Here is a 22,418-nt window from a genome sequence, read left to right as displayed (position 1 = left end):
ATTGTAGTAGACCTCCAACTTTTTTGAAAAATTGTCTTCCCAGTATAAAAAAGTCATCAATATTATCTGATATTCGAATTGTTAAATTAATATTTCCATACCCTGGTAAGTTAAATGGTATTTTATATACTCCTATTACATTTATTGGATTATTATTTTCTATTCCAGTCAAAGAAATGTTATTTGGACCAGTGTAATATTTTTCATAGTCAGGGATATAACTCTGAATAAAATCCTTGGAAACAATGTTATATTCGCTACCTGTATCTAGCTCAAATATTATCTTGGTATCTTCATAAAATATTGGGAAACAGAATTCTTTTGCTTTATCTATTTTTACTAATTTTGTTTTAAATTTCACTTTATTCATTGAATATTTCCGTTTGTCTTTTTTATTCTTATGATATCTTATCTTTTTGTACTTTATTTTCTTTTTCATGGTTTTATAATTATTTCTTTTATTTTTCAACCAATTCCATATTAATAGCATCCAATTTATACTCTTTTTGGTACAGATATATGAAATCCAAAAGGTTCCTAGATTTAATACAATATCTATCCTTTTTTCCATGGTACTTATCATAAATACTGCTATCATAATTATCCACATAATTATACTGGGGCTTTCAATATTTTCAACAAATTTTTTAAGTTTTTTCATAATTTCCATTTCTTTTAAATAATTTACCGTATTTTCTGACTTAATTTTGATATCTTGAACCCATTTATACCTCTTGGTTTTATTTATAATAGTTTTTCCCCATTGTTTTAATTTATTATCCTTAAATACTTTATTTTGTAATTCAGGTCTACTCGGAATATGAAGGTTTGACTCCCAAGTAATCCAACTATTGGCTGGAAAAATTTCCTTCTCCTTCAAATTACACGTGTCTGTTTTTAATTCATCTATTTTTTTCATTATTTCTACATCTTTTACAGAGAAAGTAATGTTACTATAACTCTTTAATTTTCTTTTTATTGAATTCATATCTCTTTCTAAATATTTCCTTATTTGAATAATGAAAGTATCTTTAATTTTATTAGTTTTATTTAGCTTTATATAGAAAACATTATGGTTTATATACCAATTTTTTGATGGTTTAATTATCTTATATTCTTTTTTAACAATTTTCGCTTCTATGCTTTTTGACACATTGCTGCTTGTTATTTTATTTTCATGCATTGTTACATAATTTCTAACAATATTGTACTTTTTATTTGTTTGAATAATTTCTTTGCTACAAATATTCATATTAAATTTTTCATTGTTTGATTTTGAACATTTATGATTAAAATATACATTTGAATCTATTTTTCTTTTTCTATTTATTAAATTGATACAGGATACTTTATTATTATCTTTCTTGATTATACTTTCATCGCAAACAGGTTCTATTTTTATCCATTTTATTTTTTCCATTGGATAATCATTTATTTTATTCAACACTAATGGATGGTTTTGTCCTTGTTTATCATTTTTAATTTTTATTAAATTTAAATATTCTAAAGATTTGAATTTATTTTCATAATTTTTACATTGATGACACCTGTACTTTAAATTAAAAAGGTTCAAATACCCTATTAATTTACTTAAACACTTGTGCATCATTTCATTTTTTATTATATTAATATATAATTCATAATTAGCATAATTTTGGCCTAATTTTTTATAATTATCGTCATTTACTTTTCCAACTATAAGTTTTTCTGAAAAACAACCATTTTTTAGTTCTAATTTATTTTTTGAGTCATTTTTATCATTAATTAATTTTTCAACTTTTGTATACCATTTTTCATTGAATTTATCTTTTATTGGTTGTTTTTTATTTTCTCTAAAAAATTGACCTTTAGGCATTCTTCTGGGGTATGGTGGTATTCATATTTTTCTGCCGCTTCACACCTTTCACATGGTTTAGAAACCAATAGTTTCTTAAATATTTCGCAGTTACTATCCTTATGTTGTCCCTTACATTTAAGACAATTTCTAATTTTTAGTTTTTGCTGATTTTTTTGTCTTTTATTTTCATCGGGATTAAATATACACTCGTCTTGAGTATGATAGTTTTTCTTACATATTTTACATTTTTTAAATGGCCTAGGCTCATTTTTTACTTTTAAAACGTTGGAATCTTCATCTTCTTCATCACTACTTGCAGTAAGATACTCCTCCTCTATTTCATAATTTATTTCCGTAGTATTATCATCTTCTAACTCATTCTCATCTATCCTTTTTATTGGAACTTTCTTTGTCATTGTAGTTTTGTTAACAAATCTGAGATATTTGTTTATTTGGTCCCTATTAAGCAATATGAAATCATGTAGTGTTTCACTATTAAGATTTCTACCTAATTTAGCTTCTTCTATTCTCAAAATAGATAATAATTGAGTTGGTAGATATTTCATCATTTGAGAATGTATTCTTCTTTCTTTCTCACTAGCAGACATAACATTAGGAGGTAAATTATTTATTTTTCTTCTATACTCATCATAAATATCCTCTATGTTTCTTTTGGATGTTTTAAATGTTTCAAGCATATAATCAATGTTATGGTTTGCTATACGTCCGTTGTTAACAATGTCACTGACAATGTTAAGATAATCTTTGGTAGTTAATTTTGCTGGGTTTATATTTTTGCATTCAATTCTATCTTTGGTATCCCTTGGGAGAGAATTGTGGAAAACCGCATTGAATTCGAATTGTGAAAAACTATCAAAGTCGAATTCACCGAACTGGTCGATGTAATCGATCAGTCCTACATTTTTCAGTGAGAGGAGTTGATTTTTTATAATTTTTAATTTATCACTAACTTTCTCAACATTGTAATATCTTAGACTTGTATCTATAAATTTGGGTGTGAAATCATCACAATTATAATACTTTGATGAATTATATTTATTTTCCATTGTTTGTATTTTACCAATTTTTGACAATTGTTTAATAACATTTTGTTTCATTTTTTGTTTTTCTGCTTGATTTGATACTAAGTATTCCTCTAATAGTTCTACAGCCTCTGCTGCATGGGTCAACGAGAGTCCCGCAGGGCTAGAATCCCTGTTTTCCGCAGATCTATATACTGTTTTAGCTTCAAATTTTTCACCTCTAGCTGGTTTCCGTTTTAAATATTTTATTTCCATATTTAGATTATCAATTTTCTTTTGCAAATCATCCATATACTTTTTATTTAGATAAGAATCTCTATTTTCTTGAAAATTATCTTTTCTGGATTGTCTAGAATTTCTTTCATTTCTTTCAAAATATCTTTCATTTTTTGGATATCTTTGTTCTTGTCTATAATTAAAACCTCTAAATTCACCCCACTGATTTTGATGTTGATTATTATCATGATCATTTGTGTTAAAATTTTCTCTATCAAAATTAAATTGATTAGAATTATCTTTATGTTGATTAAAATTGCTTCTTTCAAAGTTTATTTCTCTATCCCTTTCATCCCTGAGATTTCCAAGTGAAATATCATCAGTAAGTTCTGTAAAATTTGTCACATAACTTTCTGCTTCTCTGTTACGCAATAAATCCATTGTTTCTGTATTGAAATCTACATGGTTTTCACGTACACCCTTATAATCTTCTCCATTTGAATTTTCCAAGTTATCTTTATACTTTTGTAGTCTTTCTAAATATTTTTCCTTATTTTTAATAAACCAATTACTAAACTTTCTTCGTCTGGCACCAGCAAAGTAAGGATCATTTTGTTGTTCTGTGTCCGACATCTTTTATTTTCTTTACCTTTATGTTTTAAGGAAAATGTTTTTTACAGTGTATTATAAAATAAAATTTGGTTACCGTTGAAAGTTTTTATTTTGATTAATACCTTTTTTATTTTTAGCTTACCAAATTATAATTCAGGAACAATTTTCTTGGTGGAGACTATCTTTATTTTAGATTTTAATGAAATCTGAACAGGAACAATGTTTTGATGACTTTCCAGATAAATCAGGTAGAGTTATTTTTCAAAATTATCTTTACCAACAAGTAGAATTATCTTTTAAATTTATCTTTACCTAAAATATTTCACAATGTTTGTTTGAACTTAATTCTTATAATAGTTATAGAACCAAGAGTAATTTGACAGCTTCGAATTTTTTCAATCCAATTTTGCCCTCTAATTTCAGAACATAGAATTCTTAATTTCCATAAACCAAGAATATTTAAGCAAAATTTTATCATTTAATTACTTTAACAATAGTTGCTTAAATTATAATTTTATTAGCTTTATAAATTGAACTTTTCTTTTGTGTTCAATATACAAAACTTTTATTTTACCTTTTTTAATTATCTTTATATTAGTTTTATAGTTTAGACTTTTCTTTTGTGTCCAAAGTACAAAACTATAATATTATTTTCTTAACAATTTTAAAATGTTAGGTAATTAAAAATTTTCAACTTCCCAACTTTTTAATGAAATGATATAATTACAGTGTATGTCCGGTGTAAACACTTGTGTTTTAAATATTTACACTTTTATACAACAATTTTCATGAAATTTTCAATATTTTTATATTTTGATGACGTATATTTTTAAAACTTTATTCCGAATCAGAATGATAGATATTATCAATTTGACTGTTTCCAATTATTATCGTTCCACCTAAATATCTTCTAAACTCAGGAAACCTGTCTAAAGTTCTATTTATTCCAAAATGACTAAATGTGAAAGGACCTGCTATTTCTTGATCTACTTCTTGTCTATTGTATGATGAATTATTATCCAGATTCTCCGCTGTACCTCTATCTCCTATACCTGTATTATCTTGTCTTATTAAATTATATCTATCTTGAATTAATCTTTTAACTGCATAATATAAAATTTTCAAATTTTCCCCAATTTTAAATGAGAAATTTGCTTCATAAACATAAAAATTATTATCTTGATTTATTGATTGATTAAAAGTTTTCTTTTTTACATCAAATTTAATAATAACTAGTTCAAAAATGTTGATTATCAACCTTAGAACGTAATGGAGCATAAATTTAATTTTTGTTGCCCCCTATTTTTAGTAGACAAACTTTGTTTTTACTATCTTTTAGTCCTTATCAGACCAAATTATCTTTTTTGTATATTTACCGTAACTAAATTTTATCTTTTTGCCTCTATTTTTAGTAGACAAAACTTTATTTGTATTATCTTTTTGCCTTTATCAGACAATATTATCGTTAAAAAAAAGGAATTAGATTTTTATTCACAAATTTTATTCACAATCAATTAGATATCTTTTGAAATTATAACTTAGATTTACTTTAATTAAAAGTTACCATTCATCCGACTAAAAAATTTTAAAAAAAAATCAAAATTTTACCAAGTCCAAAAGAAATTTTCCTTGATTCTTGACCGATGTGGTTGCCAATCTGTAATAAGTCCGCTAATGATGGTAACAAAATATTTTTCTTCTATATTATATTTCAGTGTAATCTATTTGATGGTTATAATCTAACTCCACAAATACAAAATATTATAATAATACATCACATTTTACAAGTGTGGTTAATATCTATTATTTACGTCATAGAGATTAAATTTTATTTAATTCACAACGATTATCTACAATTTTAATACTTAAATTTTATTACTTTTAATTAAAAAGTGTTACAAGGTAACGGTTTTAACAAAAAAATATTATTAAAATCTAAATGCATTATTCACGGAGCACTAGAAAGATGCTTTAATTGCAGGATTTTTTTCCATATTGACATCTTCAACCAATGATAGAATAGTTATGTATCGCTTAGTATTATAGACAGCTTTCCGCGGATATTAAAATAAAAAAAATATCAGATTAAAACCAGGCCCGGTCTAACAAAACTGGTATTACTTTTCATTTAAATATTCGTTGAAAATTTTCTGTAATACGCTGATATACCTGATATTTCAGTATGGCATATAACCAGTTCTAATACAATGGATATTATTCGGTTTCTAGGCCATACTGAAATAACCTAGCATTTCAAAATAACAATCTTGATTATATGTCAGTCATCAGCACTATTACTAAATAACATTTAGCCAAAAATAAGTCGGCACAAGTCTTTGAGTATTCACCAGATTTCCTTTCTGATAAAAGAAATTGATAACTTTATAGAGGTTCTTTGTACCTCAACTATAATGAGTATTCCTTTGAGAAAAAGAAATTAATAGCTATAGAGGTTCTTTGTACCTAATACTAAATAAGTTAAGGGTGATAAGCTAACTCAGGGTAAGATTTAGTACAGCACATATTTTATAAATACAAGTTTATGATGTTTTCTGAATACTTTTGATAAGGTTTCTTTACTGAAATGTACAAAACAAAAAGATTTTGGGAACCAAATATGAATTCAACTTTCATAAACGGTATTTTAGAAGATTTTTGCCCTTATACTTTTTTTTAACTTGCCTACATTCACAGTCTACTGGGTATCTGTCTACGAGTTATGAGCTTGCAATGCAAACAGCAGTATTGCATTAATGGTTATATTTTTGTAAATGATTTAACACCTCAAATTTATTACTCATTCCTTTTATTAAAAGATTAACAAAGTGCTGATTTCAATCTTTATGCATTTTTAAATTAATTATTTTCTTTTTCTACATTTTTATAACCTTAACTTGTTACGATTTAGCAAAGATTCTATATAAATATTAAATATCTAGAGACGAAGAAACAAAAATTAAGACTAGCTATGAGATATTCTACTAAACTTGTTTTTTAAAATCCTTGTTTAATGATGGATTTATTATTACTTTGATCTTGCACCTGATTATCATGTACTCCAATAAAGTGAAACTTGTAGCTGACTAAAATAACGATCCACCCCATCCCCTCCCCTCAAACTGGATGAACGAACTGTCCAATGAATGATGTTCATGTTAGCAACTTAAATTGACGACAATTTTTCCTCTGTCAAAATATCCAAGTCAATTCTATAGCCATCTGTTAAATGTATAATTATTTTTAGTTTATGATTCATATTGATTGCCCTTCAGGGTTCATGGGCTTCTTTTCTTAACTTACCTATTTGTGTGAGTCTCGTGAAAAGTTCTCCCCCAGGAGCTAACTGCATACATAGGTAAATTCGGTCTTTTTTCTCTAAAACTTCATATAACCTAAAAACAAAATATAAGATGAAATATTTTTTTAAAATATGAATATAAATCGTTTACGTATTTTTGTAAAGCACCTTCTCTATGACTTTGGTATGTCCGTAAAGTAAAAGAAATATTGCCTTATAAAGAAAAACATTTATCTTTAATTCAAATTAAACTTGCCATTTATTGACTAATTCGTTCAAGGTTGATTAATTATCACTTTAAAGTGCTTAAATCAATTAATTTCATTGATAATTCTGAACATTATTATTCTTGTTTTAAAATAATTCATAAAAACTGAAATATTATAAAAATTTAAAAACAAAATTTTGCATTACATTACAAAGAAAAAGGAAAAAAAGTTTAATATAAATTTCGATTGAATTTACGTTTGTATATTCATTGTTTACGTCAAGAAATCATGAAATATTGTCCTGCTGCGTAAAGCTCATTGTTCAAAGTCATGGAAATATAACTTTCAATAATTTGCTTATTGGCATCTGGGGGCTAAAAAAATTGGTTTTAATGTTATAATTGTACATTTTATATCCGCGGAAAGCCGTTTATAATACGATGCGAGAAATAACAATTAAATGTTTTATTTAAGGACGCCTGCAAGAACTCTCACGCTTTAACTGCTGAAAGACTGCCACAAGTAGACCCAATACCCCAAATTTGAAGCCTTCAGCTTCAATAACCTAAAAGTTCTAGGCATTTCAAAATAGTATTTTATGTACATTGATATTTTGAAAGATTTCCAATGCTCATAAAAGAAAAAACAATATTAAATTACGTCGCCTAGACACAAAATTATAACCTTATCTTTGTCAGAAACTTAGATTACCGGTAACTGATTACATTTTTACATTAAAAACACCACATTTCATAGTCAAAATCTATAAAAAAAAAATCGATTTAAATTGCATTTGTAAACAAAAATCATAGCGGACACAAAGGGGGAAACTTATACAAGCTCAGCTGTGATTGGTTGTTTAGCTGATTCAGCCTTCTGATTGGCTACAGTACGATCGGTACAATGCAAGTTAAACTTAATTTTTAAAAATGATTTTGACTATAAAAATGGGTATTTTTATTGTAAAAATATAATTAGTTACGGGCAACCTAAATTTCTGACAAAAAAGCTTATAATTTTGTTTCTAGGCCACGTAGTTTAATTTCAAAATTTCTAACATTAGCATTGAATTTTTTTCAAAATTTCCATTGTCTATAAAATGTCAATTTAAAATGCCTAGAACTTTTTTGTTATAGAAGCTGAAGGCTTCAAATTTGGGGTAATGGGTCTACTTGTGGCAGTCTTTCAGCAGTCAAAGCGTGGTATTTCTTGCAGGCTTCCTTTTAAAACCGTAACAACTGCACTGAAAAGAAAAAAAACTTTAAAAGGCTGCGCTCTAGCATAAAGGGTGCTCTGTGTTGGAATGGGTAGAGAGGGGATGAAAAATAGAATATAACTATTAAAAACTTAAATTTAGAAATCAAATAGCCTAAAACTATCCCAAACCCTATATAAAGCTTCCTTCTTATGAAAAACTCCAGGGGTTGGCGAGATCTTAAAGGGCCTACATACTTATTTAATTATATATTAGGATATAAGCTTCAAATTGTTATGATGTAAAACTAGAATCAGATAAATAATATATTGTTTGCCTTTTTTAAAGTGGATAACTTGTCTGAAAGTACTATCTAACAGACTTTCTAAGCCCTAAGGTTTCAAAAATGGTTTCCATGTTAAGTTGATTACAAAATTACGTAAAAAAAGATGACAACATCCATATTCCATATAGTCGAAAGTCTAAAACCTGAGTTAAAAATTAGCATGTTTTAAATAAACGTACCGAAATTCTAGTAACGATTACAGATTTGCTACGCTTTTTCATAGGACATTACTGTTACAGGAATCACCATGACAAGTTTAAATTGCCAATTCTAACATGCCGTAATTAAAGAAAAGAGTTATGCGTTTCGTACTGAAGGACGTAGACCTACCCTAATTATAAAAAATCTTCGCTTTTAAAATTACCACAAAACAGAAAGACTTAAAGCTAGACAGTCGGTTCCGAGATGGTTTTAGGCTATTTAAATATTTAGATACAAGTCTTTTAAAGGTTTTAAGATAATTTTTAATCTTCTAATACATGCCTCTAAATAACTTACCTAACTAATGAAGGATGGTTACAGGATGACATGACAGAAATTTCTCTGAGCAACATTTTGGCCGTCTTTGTGTCAAGGTTGTTCCGGTCGATGATTTTAATGGCTACCCGTTCTAAAAAAACCCATCAAAATTATTGTTGACTATTAATTCTATGCGGTTTTTATGCACAGGGATAGATAAATATAAAATATAACTCGATTTTCTTATCTCATGTTGGGCTGCTGACAAGAAAAATAATTATACTCAGGGATGAGTCTAACCATCTAGCTAGTACAGGCGCGCACCAACGAAATAAAATTATTTTAGTCAACAATAAATATCAGTTTTCCTACTGAATTATGATAACTGTACAAATTTCAGTCTAGCTTTTTTAATTATTTCTATAAAACTTTTATAAAAATTTGTAATGAAAATTAGAAACAGTGTCGTAGGGTAGGGGAGCGTAGATGAGCAATAACAATTATACGCCCTATTCTTATGTGGTATCCGCCTAGGATAAATGGCAGACACCAGAGTTCAAATGACTACGGCAGTGTGAACAGACGTGGACACCTATACTATAGAGAAGCTACGCTTCTCTAGCAATCACTAAATAATAAACAGGATCTATTCAGTTGTTCCTTTATTGAAGGTCTAAGGATTACTGAAGTTATATACAACAAACAATAGCTACACAGATAGGAATAAATAATCATAAATAAAAGCAATATAATACATATACAATAGTCAGTTTGGGCAATAATGATCCCCCATCCCTGGAAAGGGTGGGGGGAATTAACAATACAGCTTAACCATAATAAGGCTGTCAGAATCAATCATTAATTTTAGGCATAGGGAGGGGGTCGGCAGACCCCTTCCCCAGGACTCGGGGGAGGGCCTTTGGCCCTTCCCCGAACCCCGGTCAGGGTTGCCATAGGCATGGCTCACGGTTGCCGAATACCACAACTCTCCCCTCGGAAGGCTGAGAGGGGGTCTCCCTGCCAGACTTCCGACAGTGGTTGAGGCCTTCGGCCCGCTCCTTAGGGCTAAGATATATATACAAACGATAATGATTCAATGGAATCCTAGTGGTGATTTTCAGGGCTGATGGGCTCCCAACGTGGGATAGAAGGTAGAGGCTGGCTTTGGTTGGACACGTAGCTCGGCGCCAGCAGGTGTCAGGTTGGCGTGGGGCACAGCTGCTGCGGGGCCGGTCAGTAACGGGGCATTCTGGTTGTTGTTGGCAGCGGCTGGGGCACTGGCTACCAAGTTGACCGTCTGAGCGACAGCCTGGCCTCCCGAGGGGCCGCGGGGCTTTCCAGAGGGTGGTCCAGGCCTGCCTGGGCGGTCATGCCCGCTATCGGCTGATTGCATGGACACCATTTCCTCGGCTGCTTCCCGGCCGATAGGAATGGCATCCCAGTCTACTGAAAAGTCCCGGGACTTGGCATGGGTGAGTCGGGCTCTGGCCAAGGCCTTCCTGTACAAGGTTGGATGGTACAGGAACACTTGTGACATCGCATTCATGGCGGCCCGTACACCTCCTTGTGCGGCTGCCAGGGAAATGATGGTTAAATCCCCCAGCAGTTTGAGGATCAACAACAGCAAACACAGTATGGCTGCGCCATCTCCCCACTCGTGAATAGCTTGTCTGAACCCAGCCCAGACATCCAGGGCGGCCTCTCCTTCATCCGCCAGTCGGTCGATATTGTAGGACACGATCCCATGGTCTCCGGTGGCCGAACAGCTACCTTGCTGAACGCATGAGCCATAAGACAGGCCAGTCAGCATGGCGGCTTTATACGCTGGGAACGCTAGCAGCTGCTGCCAGTCGTTCAGCTCAGCCTGCGAATACAAGCCTCCCGAACTAAAGTCATCCAAGGGTTCTGTCAGCAGCTGCTTGGGCGTATCCAGCGGGGGTGGCCTCTTCTTAGGTGCGGGGGTTAGCTCTATCCAGCCTTCCTCCGCGTGCACAGTTAGGGGGTAGGTGGAGGAGCAAGGAATCTTGGTGGCGTGGCCGCTATACACCCTTGTCACGGCGTCTACGAATCCTGTGGGTTCCACTGGTACTTTATCCCAACATTCATTGCTCTCACGGACAACATATTTGTTGCGTTGGCAGGTAAGCTGGAGCAGGACATCTCCCCTCAGCACAGAGAACGTGCTCCCCTGGACACGCACCGGGTGAGCCGGGTCTAGTTGCTGGAGCTTCCAGCAATTGGCCGCTACTTCTTCTGCCGCTGTGCTTTTCATGCGTGTCTCCAGGGTAAATCCAATGTAGCCTGCATGTATCTGGGCCTGCAGGGGGACATCCACATCCCTGGCCGATACTCTGGGCAGCGCTGCCGCGGCCGGGTCAGCTGCCACGAACAATGCTGGGTGGTTGGTGGCATGGGCCTCAAAGTCGCAGTTCACTATTGAGGTGGGGGTGGTCATGTTGATGAAGAACTGGGCTTGATGGTCAACCAGGAACGCATCCATCACTAGGCTAGGCTGGAGGCTGCGGATCAGCCTCAAGGGGCAATCTCTCCCCAGGTGGTCCCACACGTAGGTGGCTTCCCCAGTAATGCAAGACAGCTCAGAATGGGGACATTCTAGGGTCAGGTGGTCAGATTGGGACTCCACCCGTCCATCCTCTACTACGTAGGTCTCTTCCTTGACCAGCAGCCGTCGTTCCTGGAGCACTAATTCATTGCGGTACAGCTGGCCCTCGAAATGGACGTCCTCCCCTTCACAACCCACCCCCTCGGGGCTGTTGACCAAGGCGCCCACCATGTCGAGGGTGAAGAACAGGGGATGGTTCAGCTGGAACGTCAGTGGCTGGGTCTTGCCTGGCAGCGTGTAGACTCGGTTCCTGGCCAGGTCTCGGCACGTTTCTGGATCAATCTTGGTTGGCCTCATGAGGGTGGGGACCGAGGTCACCTTGAGGTGACCCCATACCCCACACCTAAATGTCCACTGGGACACGGTGAGCTGACAACTATATCCTGTTGTTTCCCTAATCTTGACTTGCTGCAGGACATGTACCTCGTGGCCCAGGGGCACCTCCTGGTGTAGCGGTTCCGTGCTACACATCTTCTCCTTGTTGTAGGCTGTGACGTGGGTGGGGTTGGCGCAGTCCCACCCTACCAGGACGTAGCTAGTTGTAGGCCACACGGCTGCGAGCAGTAGTCCCCACAGAACCATCCACCAGTGTGAGAAGCTACCAGACAGCCATCTACCTCGCACACGCGGCTGGGGATCTTCGGCTCGGGCCACGGCTGCTTCTTGGGGCTGGACACGGCTGGGTTGCTCCTGGCTAGATACAAATTTCCATTGAGCGTTATCTTTGGGTGCCCGGGGCATCCCGATACCCTCCCCAATGACAGACTGACAGGCGACTGGCGCCTGCCTGGGTGTCGGCTCCCCTAGCCCCAAGGGGTCCCTTCCCTTGTCCATGGCATGCCCAGTGGCATGGGGCTGAAGTGCGTGTGGCACAGGCTCGCCCTGAATTACGTCCCTCCCCTGCCCTAGGAACTCAGGTGCATGTGGCACAGGCAAGTCCTTATATCCCCAAATTTCAATCTCCCCAGCCTCTGGTGCAGGAGGCACAGGCAAGGTTGGGGGGTTACAATAATTTGGATACAATACATTTGTCAAATTTAACTTATCCTGGCTCGACTGGAAGTGATGGGCAGCTGGGTTCCCTCGGCTGGCAGTGGGCGCTGGATGGTGTATGGCTGGGCTCTCCCTACGGGCTGGTGGCGCTGGCTGACTGGGGGTGGCGGGTGTCACCCCTTCCTCTGGGACTGCTGGCTCGTTCCAGGATCCAGGTATCTCGGTGGCGGCGACGGTTGTCGCCCCAGGCACCAGGGTGGGGGCGCTGGATAGCACCCCCCAGTCATCGCAGGTGGCGGCGCCGGGTGGCGCCCCATACATCGACTCTGATGCGCTGGTTAGCGCCTCCTGCCTCTCTCGTTCAACGGCCGCCAGGGCCTCTCCGTACACCGTCTCAGTGACGCTGGGTAGCGCCCCTCCACTCTTGCTGGGTAGGCTCGGTCGGGCAGGCCCCATCATGTTTAGGCTGAAGGGCTGGGGCCTCAGGACTTCTGGCTCGGCGATGTTGTTGGGCTGCACAAACTCCGGCCCCAGGTGGTTGAGGCTGAAGCCCAGGCCAACCCGGTTGGGTTCAGCCGCTCCTCCCAGTACGTTGATTCTAGCTGGGACGGTTCCAAACTGCGGCATCCCGTCGGCTCAGCCCGCTGCGTTGGGGGCGGCTTCTTGCTGCGGTGTTGCTGGGGGCGCGCTCCCTTCCATGTTGGCTACTCTGCTGGGCTTTCCTGGGGGAGCGCCCTTGTCTGCAGTGCGCCTCCGGCCGGCTACCTGGTCCCAGTCGGCTCTGCACTCGGCCGCCGTATGGCCGGCATAGTGGCAACTGTCGCACTTGGCAGGACGGTCATGGCGTGGCTGGGTGCGTCTCTCTTCTAGGCTGACTTCCATAGGCGTCAGACAGTCTCGGGCTCGGTGGCCTTTCCCTTGGCAGCGGAAACAGCGGCCTGAAGTCTTGTCATCTGGGGCGACCTTCCCCATCTGGTGGAGACCCGGAGCCAAGGCGCCAATCTCCATTGGCTCTGACTCGTCGTAGTGGGGCAACTGGACGCTGGCTGATCCCGTGAGCCCGTCGGTGGCGTCCACTAGGCACACACCCTCCTTCAGCTGCTTGGTAATCATTGTGACGGTGAACATGGCTCGCCTCGTGTACTCAGGTACCGAGGCGATCTCATGACTCATCATTTCACGTTTCACATTAGCGTTATGAATGCCACGATTTAATTCGTCTATCAACAATTCAAGGTCCTCATGGCTGTAGGCCTCCCTATACAAGGCACACTTTGTGGATATGTATGCTTGTATAGGTTCTGTTGAGTGTTGCCTGTAATCCCTGAAGGCTTGCTTCAAAGTCTGGGATTCAAAGGCTGGACGAAATAACATTTCACACTCGGCCTTGACTTGTTCGTATGTCAAGGCTTGGCCTGCCTCGCCAAACAGATGAGAGACCATCTCCGCCGCTTGCCCCACCAGTGACAGTAAAAGGGCGTTGCGGCGGTTTAGTGTGTCATGGGGAGGCACGCGGTAAGCCGCCCATGACATCTCGAGTCTGCGGATGTGGGAACTCCAGGATTGCTTGGGCGGTCCTCTATACTCCGGCAGGTTACTCAGCATCAGCTTGCGGTACTCGGCTGGAGCCGGTTGGGGGTCATCCTGGAGCCATCCTTGGGCTTGGTCGCCTCCTGGCGCTTGCGGCTGCTCCATCGGGTCAACGGTTCAGCGGCGGGACACGAAGTTTTAAGTCAATACTATAAATGGTTTACACTTAAGGCTTTCTAGCCTAGCAGCCAACACTGTTTATCACTAGGTTGGTAGTTTAACTACAAAGATGTAACTTAGATGTACTTGTCACTAGTTTTTTTTCTGAGTTGTAGAGTAGGCTGGTAGGGGTAGATAGCTGTTGAGGGTCTGAACTGCTGTCAGGAACTGATTGGGTTTTCCTTTATCACACTATAGATAGGAGGGAGAAGTTTGTAAGTCTTGTTTTCTAAAAATATCTCTGTTAGATGCTATGGAGTAGCTCCGCTCCGGTGTGTGTGTGTGCGTGAAATATCCTTTCCTTGCAACGCGCTTACGCACCGTCAAATCCGCGCACACAGGTAAAACGCGCACTTATCCCTCAACCCGCTCTCTCATTGGTCCGCTTTGTCTTATTTGTCCGTTGAATTTTGTTATACGTCCCGAACTCTGCTGCGCGACCCGTAAATGGCGCTCTGTTCTCCCGGTCGCTATCTCCACACCGTGGGCTGACTTAGTCAAGTGTGGGTAGGAGGGGGGAAGCGCGTGAGGGGACGGGGTAAAACCGTCCGTTCCCCCTGTGGAGAGGGGGGAGTGCTGTGGGTTTGAGGTAACTGTGTGGTGAGGTAATTGTGCCCTTTTCCTTAATCCTGGGCTTATTGTTATGTCACCTCGATTGTATTTTCCTCAATGGATGGTGGGCCCCTCCCTTTCCTCTGGAATAAGGGGTGTATTTGTTGTGCTGGAGGCTTGGGTGGTTAGATTGTTTATCAATGCATTGTTATATTACATCTAGCTTCTATTTTTGGCCTTATCACAATACACAGCAGATTTGCTTACCAAGCCTGTTCTATTCACAATACACAACAAATTGTTTACCAATCCTTGCTCATAAATCTATTGTTCAGCCTTCACACTAGGGTGGTAATCTCTAAAATGTGATATAATATCTGCTTTTCTAGATGGGTGGCTGCGCTGTAGCCTCTCAGAATACTTGGAGTTGACGTAGTTTCCTCTGCTTGGTACACTACACTCGTATGTTGGCTCGCAGCTCGCAGCTATTTGGCGTGTTTCAGCCTGTCGGCGGCAGGGAATGTCCCGTCCTGCAGCGCCGTGTATCCGAATCCAGCTGGTGGCGGCAGGGAATGTCCCGTCCTGCAGCGCCGCTGGTTCGAATCCTTGGCTTGTTTCAGTCTGTCGGCGGCAGGGAATGTCCCGTCCTGCAGCGCCGTGTATCTGAATCCGGCTGGTGGCGGCAGGGAATGTCCCGTCCTGCAGCGCCGCTGGTTCGAATCCTGCTATCTCTTGCAGTAAATGTTGGCCTATTTTCAGCCGTTTACACTTAGTTGGCCTGTTTCAGCCCGTCCGCAGGCCTGTTTCAGCCCTTGAGCGCTCAATTCTCCGTTAGATGTCGGCGCTTCTCGCGGTTCTCCGTCAAGTTTTGCTGCTCTCCGCAGTCTCTCGTCCGATCTCGCTAGATTTCGCTTCCACAACTGCCGGATGCAGAGTTAGACCTTGCTATCCAGGGTGGGTAATTCAGGTTGCTTGTGTCAGTTTTGCCAGTTTCACTGCTGGGAGTACCTTAGCCTCAGCTGCGCGTCTGCTCTACACTTGTGGTTTGCCGTAATCTCACACAGCTGTCACCAAAAGTTGTGGTATCCGCCTAGGATAAATGGCAGACACCAGAGTTCAAATGACTACGGCAGTGTGAACAGACGTGGACACCTATACTATAGAGAAGCTACGCTTCTCTAGCAATCACTAAATAATAAACAGGATCTATTCAGTTGTTCCTTTATTGAAGGTCTAAGGATTACTGAAGTTATATACAACAAACAATAGCTACACAGATAGGAATAAATAATCATAAATAAAAGCAATATAATACATATACAATAGTCAGTTTGGGCAATAATGATCCCCCATCCCTGGAAAGGGTGGGGGGAATTAACAATACAGCTTAACCATAATAAGGCTGTCAGAATCAATCATTAATTTTAGGCATAGGGAGGGGGTCGGCAGACCCCTTCCCCAGGACTCGGGGGAGGGCCTTTGGCCCTTCCCCGAACCCCGGTCAGGGTTGCCATAGGCATGGCTCACGGTTGCCGAATACCACACTTACAATTTACAACTGCAATAGACATCAATTGGGCGATTGTTCCATTCTATTGTAGTTTACGAATTAGAAAAACAATACATATTTCTAAAGGATTATTTTTAATTGTTGAGTTATTGACCAAATTTTCATTTACTATTACTTATTTTATGCATTAAGGAATTTCTCTTGTTGCATTTTTACATTTAAAATAATCTGTCTTTGTGTTTTAACTTTATTCCCCCTATTTTCAGGGTTAAACAGAGTACAAAACCATTTCATGAGTTGAGAATAAATTGAAACAACAGGCAATTTAAAGCAGTAATCTCAGAATTAAGTTGTTCAAATAAAAGCCGTAACACGAGAATTAAGGTTTACAAAAAAGGAAAACAGTATCTCGGAATATACTTAAAATTTTTTATGAGCAACTCCTTCATAGGCTTTCCATAAAAAGGAAAAGACAATGGGCATATTTTTATTTTTCATGGAGTTTGAATTGGTTTAGTGGGTGTGTTTTATCAGAATTATTGTTTTGGTCAAGGAGAGCCTTCTGAAAAAAAACTTCATGCTTTTTCACCTAAAGGGAGACTCCAAAATTTACTTATAATACTTATCTATTTTATTAAAATATGAATTGGCCTGAGGTTATTTGCTTCAGAAAAAAACCATAATTTCTTATATCATAGATATCCCTAAATTTCTGATAATAGTGAAAATATTGTACTTTGGTGTAACTTTTCTTTACAATGATATCATTGCAATTTTATTGCAAAAATTTGCCTTTTCACGGCCTACTATTGATCTGCATAAACTTATTATAATTGCTAAGGTAAGAAGAATTATAATTAATTCAATTATTCAATATAAAGACTCCAGTACAGTACAGTAGTTGGATGTATGTTAGATGTAATATTGATATTCTGTGTTACCTGAGATACATAAGACAGTGTTGATGGTTTCCCTAACCACCCGCCACCCATCATTTATTAAAATATTTTAGGTTATATTGGGTAATAGGAAGCCCCGCTGGGGTTATGCATAAGAAGAAAATATTCCCCTCCTACTTGTATTTGATTAATTTTAAAAAAGAGGGGATGGGCTTCAGTGCTCGAAATTAACTTTGAGAAAAAACACTACAAGTTAATGTTAAGCTTTAGGCTATTTTTTGATAAGATATTATGAAATTATATCTTGCTTATATTTTATTCCTAAATCCATAATTAAAGATGTTTCTAATCCGCTAAAGACAGCCATTGGTTATTTCTAAAAACATTAAATTTTTGTCTGCTTTATAAAATCCTCTTTTTGAAAGCGAAGCTTTTCTATAATTAGGGTCGGTCCGTCCGTACGTCCGTCCGAGATAGATAGCTTTTATTAGTTAATTTATGCATGTTAGAATTGTCCTATCGATTTCAAACTTTGCATAGTGATTCCTGTAGTAGTTAGGTACGATTTAGAAAGCGTAGCAACTCTATAATCATTACCAGAATGTCCGTACGTCCATTTCAAACATGTTGATTTTTCTACTTTTTCAACAACAAATTTTTATGTGATCTAATTAACCGGTACTTGCTTACATGTGGTAGACTGGAGCACCGAAACCCCCCCCCCCCCCCGCTTAGTTTTGACAAAAATCAAAAATAAGGGGGGGGTAGTTTTTTAATGTCTGGAAAACGGTAAGGAGGAAAAGTGCAGGGCAAGGCAAAGACTTTTTGTTCAAAACCCCCCCCTTAATTTTGAAGAAAATCAAAAATAAGGGGGGGGTAGTTTTTTCACTATACAACACGCCAGAAAGTTGAGTGACGTAAATCAAGTAAATCCAGTATACCAGAGGGGAAACCTTATTACAGGGATATTCATGTTTTGGGGCATAATTTCCTTATTTATTGACTGATTTTAGTAATTGATGTATCCCTGAACAGGTAGTCTTAAGGAGAATATATCAGAAGTGTTTTCATGGGGACTGAGGGGGAAAGGGGGAAAAAGGGAAGGAAGGGGACAATTTCTTTACTTTTCACCATAGACTTGTCATTTATTGTCCAAATTTAGTGATTGATGTGTTTTTGGAAAGGTAATCTTTAGGGGAATACATTAGAAGTCTTTATATAGGGAAGGGGGATAGGGGAAAGGGGGAAAAAAGGGAAGGAAGGGGACAATTTCTTTACCTTTTACCATAGACTTGTTATTTATTGTCCAAATTTAATGATCAATATATTTTTGAGGTATTATGACAAACCCTAGATACATCAAACAGTAGATGAACAATTGCTAAGCAGACAAACACTAGACACAACATAAGCTAGATATGACAAACGCTAGAATACAACAAAGGCTAGATTTTTCTAAAAGTGACAAACAATAGAAACAGGCCTAAGGCAAATGAAAGAAAAAATCTGGCGTTATCCTCTTAGGAAAATTTTGATCAATCTTAAAAATTTTGGTAACCCCCCCCCCCCCCCCCCCCCCCACCTACAGAGTTTGAATTCAATCTAAGTCTTTGCCTTGCCCTGCACTTTTCATCCTTGCCGTTTTCCAGACATTATAGGCAAGGCAGAGATTGAATTCAATCTAAGTCTTTGCCTTGCCCTGAACTTTTCCTCCTTGCTGTTTTCCAGACATTATAGGCAAGGCAGAGTTTGAATTCAATCTAAGTCTTTGCCTTGCCCTGCAGAAAAATTTCAAAAAACTTTTAGGTTAGGTAAGGTTAATTTATAGGCTAGGGAGCTGAGCACTGCAGCCACATATGTTCGTTGTCGGGGGTACTCTAATTTTCAAAATTTCAAAAAACTATTTTAGGTTAGGTTAGGTTAGGTTAGGTTATAGACTAGGGAACTGAGCGCTGCGGCCACAGATGTTCATTGTAGGGGGTACTCTAATTTTCAAAATTTCTAAAAACTATTTTAGATTAGGTTAGGTTAGGTTATAGGCTAGGGAGCCAAGCGCTGTGGCCACACATGTTCGTTTTCAGGGGGAACTTCTCAATTTTGAAAATATTTTTATTTCCTAAATAGGATAATTGAGATATTCATTTAATTTAATACTCTCTTTTGACTCACTTCACTATATCAGGGTATGGGGGGGAAAATTGGAGTGCCGCACGAAAGAGTGCGGGATTTCAGAGAGTACACACAGAAAACATTTAAATATTAAAGTTTCACATTTAAAACCGTAGAGTTTTCTAACATTTGCGCCGAGATGTTTACCAAAGCTATGGACGGGAAGCCCATCCATGATACCAACAGTATTAAATTTAAATGAATATATTAATTATCCTATTTAGGAAATAAAAATATTTTCAAAATTGAGAAGTTCCCCTGAAAACAAACATCTGTGGTAGCAGCGCTCGGCTACCTAGCCTATAACCTAACCTAAAATAGTTTTTTGAAATTATGAAAATTAGGGTACCCCCCACAATGAACATCTGTGGCCGCAGCGCTCAGCTCCCTAGCCTATAACCTAACCTGAAATTTTGAAAATTTGAGTACCCACCCGACAATAAACATCTTTCATCAACAGCGCGCTCAAAAAAAAGTCACAATGATCGTTACACTATCTATATTTAAACTTTTTAAACACACAACATGATTGGTGGAAACCTTAAAGGAAATGAGTTCCTCAAATTCAAACTTATTCAGACTCACCAGCGCACAAAATTAAAACCTTTTACTGGCCCCTCTCCTCCTTATTTTCTGTTCAGGGATACATCAATTACTAAAATCAGTCAATAAATAAGGAAATTATGCCCCAAAACATGAATATCCCTGTAATAAGGTTTCCCCTCTGGTATACTGGATTTACTTGATTTACCTCACTCAACTTTCTGGCGTGTTGTACAGTGAAAAAAACTACCCCCCCCCCCCTTATTTTTGATTTTCTTCAAAATTAAGGGGGGGGTTAAAAACTACCCCCCCCCCCCCTTATTTTTTATTTTTGTCAAAACTAAGCGGGGGGTTAAAAAACTACCCACCCCTTATTTTTTATTTTTGTCAAAACTAAGCAGGGGGGGTTTCGGTGCTCCGGTCTTCACATGTAAGCAAGCACCAATTAACCGTTTGATCTGATTTTTGGTATATTGATTCCTGGGACAATAAAGAAAAATATTATAAGCGAAGCAACTCTATAATCAAGTCCTAAAAATGTAAGTATGTCCTTAAACAATATCTTGTATTTAAGCAGATTTTCATCAGATTTACTTACAATTTTGTTTCCTTTGACTTTTAAACATTTATATTCTAATTATTCAGTTCTCACACTATAAAGAGTTAATTTTCGTTTGTCCTAACGTTTCAGTGCTTCGCTTTTATGGATGTTGTCATCCTTGTTTTCTTTTGAAATAATAAAAAAATATACTGTAATACTATTTTTTTTGAATTCTAAAACATATTTGAGAAATCAAATATAACAATAATGTTTTCAAGCATCGATTTAACATTCAATAAAAGCTATAGGTTAGTCTGGATAGAGTCTTTATAAAATTTATTAATTAAATCTTGTATTCATTGCTTATTTATAAGTGTTCTTTCAAACATGAATTTTGTAAAAGATTTTTTATTGGGAATTGAAAAATTTAGCCTTTTTAAAGGATTTGAAGTTAAAATTTTGGAAGAAACTGTATTTTTGATGAATTAGATTCGAAGAATATTGGAATTAATACAAATTATACTCTAAAACAAATTGTAGGTATTTTTTGATATTTTTATGGCCAACACTATTTACCTGTTTAGATTACGATTGTATTGGATTTCGATAAACAGGCAATACACTTCTTTTTATGGCCATGCATAGTATAATTCATCTAGTTGACATTTCACCTTCAGAACAAGGATGCAGGGAGAGGTAAATTGAAGATAAATAGTGGTAACCATACTGTATTAAATTGTTTATATCCTCTACCTACAATTATCTCTTATGGGAGAGGTGACGCTTCAGGAACTGGCCATCTCCACCTTGAACATGTTCCATATCTTTGGATTGCGGTGTAGCATGCGCAAAATGGGTAACCCAACAGACAACCAACACTTTTATTTCACCACCTTTGTCTGAAAGTTTTAACTGTGTGTTGTAATAAGTTAAGCCTGTTTTTTACCTATGCATTTTAAATACTTAGTCTTTTTATATTGTCGCGCACCTGACAGCAATAAGAACCAAATTTTATTTCTTTTGTTATGACGCGGTGTTGGGCCAAAATTCGAATCTATCACCTTTTCTTCAACGAGCGGAGTTTTTAGGATCAAAACGTGAATAAAAGAATAACAAAGACAAATTATAGGGAAATGATTAATAAAATATTCAATAAAACAATCAAATTTATAATACATTAGAGGATTTTTAACTTTTATTACGGCAATTGGTCAACTTTCTTTTGTCGGAAAAAAATTTTACTTTTTGCACGGAAAACTCAAATAATAATCTACAGTTGTTTATTGTCCCCAAAGTTTAAGGGAATAATATTTTTTTATGATTTTATTACCTCAGAACTTTTGACACAATTAATTAAAACTGCGACATTCAGAAATTAACAAAAAGCTTTGCAATTCTGAATTTTATTTCGTTGGAAGTAATTAACTGTTTGTAGTGCTTTGTAATTTTAGTATCAGTTAATCAGTATCAGAAATATGTAACAAAAAAAAATTTTTACTACAAATTATCAAATAATTACTATTGTGACAAATTTCCTGTTTTTTCTATATTGTGAACAATAAATAAAAATGCATTTAAATTATAAGTAGCTTCTAAATTTGTTTTAGAAGTGTTAGAGGCAAAA

At 37.2% G+C, this 22,418-nt stretch overlaps 1 protein-coding gene across 1 annotated transcript in view; it reads right to left on the bottom strand.

Annotated features, from left to right (window-relative positions):
* The window catches only part of LOC145327024 (serine/threonine-protein kinase NIM1-like), a 106,366-nt gene that overhangs the window by 81,497 nt on the left and 2,451 nt on the right, over positions 1 to 22,418 (bottom strand). The window contains exons 5-6 of the mRNA XM_080170508.1: positions 9,255 to 9,366; positions 7,009 to 7,100 (exon numbers count right to left, since the gene is read on the bottom strand). Coding sequence (XP_080026634.1) covers positions 7,009 to 7,100; positions 9,255 to 9,366 — 204 coding nt within the window. The remainder of the gene's footprint in view (positions 1 to 7,008; positions 7,101 to 9,254; positions 9,367 to 22,418) is intronic.

This window comes from Acartia tonsa, chromosome 1 (genome assembly GCF_053477335.1).
Source record: "Acartia tonsa isolate MP-2025a chromosome 1, ASM5347733v1, whole genome shotgun sequence".
In the NCBI taxonomy this organism is placed as follows: Eukaryota; Metazoa; Arthropoda; class Copepoda; order Calanoida; family Acartiidae; genus Acartia; species Acartia tonsa.
This window is presented reverse-complemented; position numbering and strand designations above follow the sequence as displayed.